A 6,832-nucleotide genomic window follows, 5' to 3' on the forward strand; every position below is an offset into this window, starting at 1 on the left:
GACATCCAACATGGTGAGAGACAGACAGGTAGAGAGAGAGAGACAGACAGGTGGTAAGAGACAGACAGGTTTACAGACAGATAGGTGATAAGAGACAGACAGGTAGAGATAGACAGAAAGACCGATAGAGAGAGACAGACAGGCAGGTAGAGAGACAGACAGGTAGAGAGAAACAGAAAGACGGGTAGAGACAGACAGGTAGAGAGAGAGATCCAACATGGTGAAAGACAGACAGGTGGTAAGAGACAGACAGGTAGAGAGAGCGACAGGCAGGTGGTAAGAGACAGACAGGTAGAGAGACAGACAGGTAGAGAGACAGACAGGTGGAGAGACAGACAGGTAAACACGAAGAAGGAGAGAGAGACAGACCTATAAATGTGTCTCACCATCATGCTGCCTGTCTGTCTGTCTGTCTGACGTCTTTCTTCAATCGGCCTGTCAATCACAATCTTCGTCCAATCACGTTGCAGCTGGAGTGCCGGGGGAGGAGCCGCGCTGCTCTGTGTGTCAGGAGGCGGAGCCAAACTCTGACAGCCAATCAAACGCAGACAACCAGATCCTCATCTGTGGGAAGTGTGGCATCGGTGAGTGAGACGGGCAGCTGATCAATATCTGATATATATATATAGATCTATAGATAGATATATATATGCTGGGTGGTTACTGGTGTTTATTATGGGATGTCTACAGTCCCACTCACACTGATCAATATCTGATATGTAGATATTAGGGATGGAGCGGTTCAGGTAAAAAGTCCCTGTCTGTCCTCCAGGGTTCCACCAGCAGTGCCATGTCCCTCTGGTGGAGGGCAGCATCAGTCTTGGTCCCTGGTTCTGTAGACGTTGTGTCTTCGCTCTGGCTGTCCGGGTATAAACACACCACAGATGACTGGAGGTCCTCAGTATACCTGTCTGTCTGTCTGACGAGCCGTCTGTCTGACCACCTGTCTGTCTCTCCTCCCCACAGAAAGGGGGCGCTCTAAAGAAGGGTCCCATAGCCAAAGCTCTGTCGGCCATGAAGCAGGTGTTGCTGTACGACCTGGACTCTCTGGACTGGGACTCCCAGCACCGGACCAATCAGCAGCAGTGTTACTGCTACTGCGGAGGCCCCGGAGAGTAAGACCGACCAATCAGAGAGCAGCGCACTGTGACTCAGCGTTCCGTCAGTGATCACCATGACTCACCATGTGTGCCGGTGTTGTGTCTGCAGGTGGTACCTGAAGATGTTGCAGTGTTTCAGGTGTCAGCAGTGGTTCCATGAGGCCTGCACGCAGTGTCAGCAGGAGGCCATGATGTTTGGAGACAGGTGAGGCTCCTGCTCTCCTCCTCCTCTGCTCCTGCTCCTCCTCTGCTCCTGCTCCTCCTCTGCTCCTGCTCCTCCTCTGCTCCTGCTCTCCTCCTCCTCCTCCTCCTCTGCTTCTCCTCTTCCTTTGCTCCTCCTCTGCTCCGCCTCCTCTGCTCCTGCTCTCCTCCTCCTCTGCTCCGCCTCCTCTGCTCCTGCTCTCCTCCTCCTCTGCTCCTCTGGATGTACTGAGACAGTGTTTGGTGATCTCTTACCTCCTCAGGTTCTACCTCTTCCTGTGTTCGGTGTGTAATAAAGGATCAGAGTATGTCCGCCGTCTGTCCCTGCGCTGGGTGGATCTGGTCCACCTGGTCCTCTACAACCTGTCCGTCAGCAGCAAGAAGAAATACTTTGAGCTGGACGAGATCCTGGCCTTCGTCTCCGCCAACTGGGACCATCTACAGCTCGGGAAGGTACCAGACTGAACCAGAGTGATCCAGACTGAACCAGACTGATCCAGACTGGACCAGACTGCTAAACTAAACCTGGACCAGACTGATCCAGACTGATCCAGACTGATCCAGACTGAACCAGACTGATCCAGACTGAACCAGACTGATCCAGACTGATCCAGACTGATCCAGACTGAACCAGACTGATCCAGACTGAACCAGACTGAACCAGACTGAACCAGACTGAACAGACTGCTAAACGTTTGAACCTGTTTGTTGTTTGTTGCTTAGCTGTCCAACACTCCTCCGTCAGAGAGAGGACAGCACCTGCTGGACGCTCTCAATAAATACAAGAGCAAGTAAGAGTCACACTCATCAACACTGATCCTCCACCTCCTCCACTTCCTCCACCTCCTACACCTCTCACACCTCCTCCACCTAATACACCTCCTTCACCTCCTCCACCTAATACACCTCCTTCACCTCCTACACCTCCTCCACTTCCTCCTCCATCTCCTACACCTCTCACACCTCCTCCACCTAATACACCTCCTTCACCTCCTACACCTCCTCCATCTCCTACACCTCTCACACCTCCTCCACCTAATACACCTCCTACATCTCCTACACCTCCTCCACCTCCTTCACTTCTTTCACCTCCTTCACTTCCTACACCTCCTACACCTCCTCCACCTCTTTCACCTCCTCCACCTCCTTCACCTCCTCCACCTCCTCCACTTCCTCCACCTCCTACACCTCTCACACCTCCTCCACCTAATACACCTCCTTCACCTCCTCCACCTAATACACCTCCTTCACCTCCTACACCTCCTCCACCTCTTTCACCTCCTCCACCTCCTTCACCTCCTCCACCTCCTCCACTTCCTCCACCTCCTACACCTCTCACACCTCCTCCACCTAATACACCTCCTTCACCTCCTCCACCTAATACACTTCCTACACCTCCTACACCTCCTCCACCTCTTTCACCTCCTCCACCTCCTTCACCTCCTCCACCTCCTCCACTTCCTCCATCTCCTACACCTCTCACACCTCCTCCACCTAATACACCTCCTACATCTCCTACACCTCCTCCACCTCCTTCACTTCTTTCACCTCCTTCACTTCCTACACCTCCTCCACCTCCTACACCTCCTCCACCTCTTTCACCTCCTCCACCTCCTTCACCTCCTCCACCTCCTTCACTTCTTTCACCTCCTACACCTCCACCTCCTTCACTTCCTACACCTCCTCCACCTCCTACACCTCCTCCACCTCTTTCACCTCCTACACCTCCTCCACCTCCTTCACTTCCTACAACTCCCACACCTCCTTCACTTCCTCCACCTCCTACACCTCCTTCACCTCCTCCACCTCCTTCACTTCCTCCACCTCCTACACCTCCTTCACCTTCTCCACCTCCTTCACTTCTTTCATCTCCTTCACCTCTTTCACCTCCTACACCTCCTCCAACTCCTCCACCTCCTTCACTTCCTACAACTCCTACACCTCCTTCACTTCTTTCATCTCCTTCACCTCTTTCACCTCCTACACCTCCTTCACTTCTCTCACCTCCTCCACCTCTTTCACCTCCTACACCTCCTACAACTCCTACACCTCCTTCACTTCCTCCACCTCCTTCACTTCTTTCATCTCCTTCACCTCCTCCACCTCCTTCACTTCTTTCACCTCCTTCACCTCTTTCACCTCCTACACCTCTTTCACCTCCCTCACCTCCTTCACTTCTTTCACCTCCTTCACCTCTTTCACCTCCTACACCTCCTTCACTTCTCTCACCTCCTCCACCTCTTTCACCTCCTTCACTTCCTCCACCTCCTTCACTTCTTTCACCTCCTTCACTTCTTTCACCTCCTTCACTTCTTTCACCTCCTACACCTCTTTCACCTCCTACACCTCTTTCACCTCCTACACCTCTTTCACCTCCCTCACCTCCTTCACTTCTTTCATCTCCTTCACCTCCTCCACCTCCTTCACTTCTTTCACCTCTTTCACCTCCTACACCTCTTTCACTTCTTTCACCTCCTTCACCTCTTTCACCTCCTTCACCTCTTTCACTTCTTTCACCTCCTTCACCTCTTTCACTTCTTTCACCTCCTTCACATCCTTCACTTCTTTCACCTCCTTCATCTCTTTCACTTCTTTCACCTCCTTCACCTCTTTCACCTCCTTCACCGCCTTCACCTCCTACACCTCCTTCACTTCTTTCATCTCCTTCACCTCCTCCACCTCCTTCACTTCTTTCACCTCCTCCACCTCCTTCACTTCTTTCACCTCCTTCACCTCTTTCACCTCCTACACCTCTTTCACCTCCTACACCTCTTTCACCTCCCTCACCTCCTTCACTTCTTTCATCTCCTTCACCTCCTCCACCTCCTTCACTTCCTCCACCTCCTACACCTCCTACACCTCCTTCACCTTCTCCACCTCCTTCACTTCTTTCATCTCCTTCACCTCTTTCACCTCCTACACCTCCTCCAACTCCTCCACCTCCTTCACTTCCTACAACTCCTACACCTCCTTCACTTCTTTCATCTCCTTCACCTCTTTCACCTCCTACACCTCCTTCACTTCTCTCACCTCCTCCACCTCTTTCACCTCCTACACCTCCTCCAACTCCTCCACCTCCTTCACTTCCTACAACTCCTACACCTCCTTCACTTCCTCCACCTCCTTCACTTCTTTCATCTCCTTCACCTCCTCCACCTCCTTCACTTCTTTCACCTCCTTCACTTCTTTCACCTCCTTCACCTCTTTCACCTCCCTCACCTCCTTCACTTCTTTCACCTCCTTCACCTCTTTCACCTCCTACACCTCTTTCACTTCTTTCACCTCCTTCACTTCTTTCACCTCCTTCACTTCTTTCACCTCCTACACCTCTTTCACCTCCTACACCTCTTTCACCTCCTACACCTCTTTCACCTCCCTCACCTCCTTCACTTCTTTCATCTCCTTCACCTCCTCCACCTCCTTCACTTCTTTCACCTCCTTCACCTCTTTCACCTCCTACACCTCCTTCACTTCTTTCACCTCCTCCACTTCCTTCACTTCTTTCACCTCCTTCACTTCTTTCACCTCCTTCACCTCTTTCACCTCCTACACCTCTTTCACTTCTTTCACCTCCTTCACCTCTTTCACCTCCTTCACCTCTTTCACTTCTTTCACCTCCTTCACCTCTTTCACTTCTTTCACCTCCTTCACATCCTTCACTTCTTTCACCTCCTTCATCTCTTTCACTTCTTTCACCTCCTTCACCTCTTTCACCTCCTTCACCGCCTTCACCTCCTACACCTCCTTCACTTCTTTCATCTCCTTCACCTCCTCCACCTCCTTCACTTCTTTCACCTCCTCCACCTCCTTCACTTCTTTCACCTCCTTCACCTCTTTCACCTCCTTCACTTCTTTCACCTCCTCCACCTCCTTCACTTCTTTCACCTCCTTCACCTCTTTCACCTCCTACACCTCTTTCACCTCCTACACCTCTTTCACCTCCCTCACCTCCTTCACTTCTTTCACCTCCTCCACCTCCTTCACTTCTTTCACCTCCTTCACCTCTTTCACCTCCTACACCTCTTTCACCTCCTACACCTCTTTCACCTCCTCCACCTCCTTCACTTCTTTCACCTCCTTCACCTCTTTCACCTCCTACACCTCCTTCACTTCTTTCACCTCCTCCACATCCTTCACTTCTTTCACCTCCTTCATCTCTTTCACCTCCTACACCTCCTTCACCTCTTTCACCTCCTTCACTTCTTTCACCTCCTCCACCTCCTTCACTTCTTTCACCTCCTCCACATCCTTCACTTCTTTCACCTCCTTCATCTCTTTCACCTCCTACACCTCCTTCACCTCTTTCACCTCCTTCACTTCTTTCACCTCCTCCACCTCCTTCACTTCTTTCACCTCCTCCACATCCTTCACTTCTTTCACCTCCTTCATCTCTTTCACCTCCTTCACCTCTTTCACCTCCTTCACTTCTTTCACCTCCCTCACCTCCTTCACTTCTTTCACCTCCTCCACCTCCTTTACTTCTTTCACCTCCCTCACCTCCTTCACTTCTTTCACCTCATCCACCTCCTTCACTTCTTTCACCTCCTCCACCTCCTTCATTTCTTTCACCTCCCTCACCTCCTTCACTTCTTTCACCTCCTCCACCTCCTTCACTTCTTTCACCTCCCTCACCTCCTTCACTTATTTCACCACCTACACCTCCTCCACCTCCTTCACTTCTTTCACCTCCTTCACCTCCTACACCTCCTTCACTTCTTTCACCTCCTTCACTTCTTTCACCTCCTTCACTTCTTTCACCTCCTTCACCTCCTACACCTCCTTCACTTCTTTCATCAAAAAATCAAATCAAAAAAAAATCAAATCAAAGCTCCACCTCCTTCACTTCTTTCACCTCCTACACCTCTTTCACCTCCTTCACTTCTTTCACCTCCTTCACTTCTTTCACCTCCTTCACCTCTTTCACCTCCTTCACTTGTTTCACCTCCTTCACTTCTTTCACCTCTTTCACCTCTTTCACCTCCTACACCTCATCCACCTCCTTCACTTCTTTCACCTCCTCCACCTCCTCCACCTCCTTCACTTCTTTCACCTCCCTCACCTCCTTCACTTCTTTCACCTCCTCCACCTCCTTCACTTCTTTCACCTCCCTCACCTCCTTCACTTCTTTCACCTCCTACACCTCCTTCACTTCTTTCACCTCCTCCACCTCCTACACCTCCTCCACCTCCTTCACTTCTTTCACCTCCCTCACCTCCTTCACTTCTTTCACCTCCTTCACCTCTTTCACCTCCTTCACTTTCACCTCCCTCACCTCCTTCACTTCTTTCACCTCCTACACCTCCTTCACCTCCTTCACCTCCTTCACTTCTTTCACCTCCCTCACCTCCTTCACTTTCACCTCCTACACCTCCTCCACCTCCTTCACCTCCTACACCTCCTTCACTTCTTTCACCTCCTTCACCTCTTTCACCTCCTACACCTCCTTCACTTCTTTCACCTCCTCCACTTCCTTCACTTCTTTCACCTCCTTCACCTCTTTCACCTCCTACACCTCCTTCACTTCTTTCACC

General features: G+C 51.2%; 1 protein-coding gene and 1 long non-coding RNA gene across 4 annotated transcripts in view; both read left to right on the forward strand.

Moving 5' to 3' along the window:
• Positions 1–464, forward strand: part of LOC141770062 (uncharacterized) — an 815-nt gene extending 351 nt beyond the window's left edge. For both annotated transcript variants that reach the window (XR_012594430.1, XR_012594431.1), the window contains exons 2-3: positions 1–68; positions 103–464. The exon at positions 1–68 is cut by the window's left edge. This is a non-coding gene — a long non-coding RNA (uncharacterized LOC141770062). The remainder of the gene's footprint in view (positions 69–102) is intronic.
• LOC141770060 (PHD finger protein 19-like) overlaps positions 1–2,182 on the forward strand; it is a 7,133-nt gene extending 4,951 nt beyond the window's left edge. For both annotated transcript variants that reach the window (XM_074639695.1, XM_074639696.1), the window contains 6 exons: positions 471–584; positions 773–867; positions 967–1,115; positions 1,210–1,305; positions 1,565–1,754; positions 2,025–2,182. In XM_074639695.1, coding sequence (XP_074495796.1) covers positions 471–584; positions 773–867; positions 967–1,115; positions 1,210–1,305; positions 1,565–1,754; positions 2,025–2,096 — 716 coding nt within the window. In that variant the 3' untranslated portion in view covers positions 2,097–2,182. The remainder of the gene's footprint in view (positions 1–470; positions 585–772; positions 868–966; positions 1,116–1,209; positions 1,306–1,564; positions 1,755–2,024) is intronic.
• Positions 2,183–6,832: the final 4,650 nt, after the last annotated feature.

The sequence above is a fragment of the Sebastes fasciatus genome, chromosome 6 (assembly GCF_043250625.1).
Source record: "Sebastes fasciatus isolate fSebFas1 chromosome 6, fSebFas1.pri, whole genome shotgun sequence".
Taxonomy (NCBI): Eukaryota; Metazoa; Chordata; class Actinopteri; order Perciformes; family Sebastidae; genus Sebastes; species Sebastes fasciatus.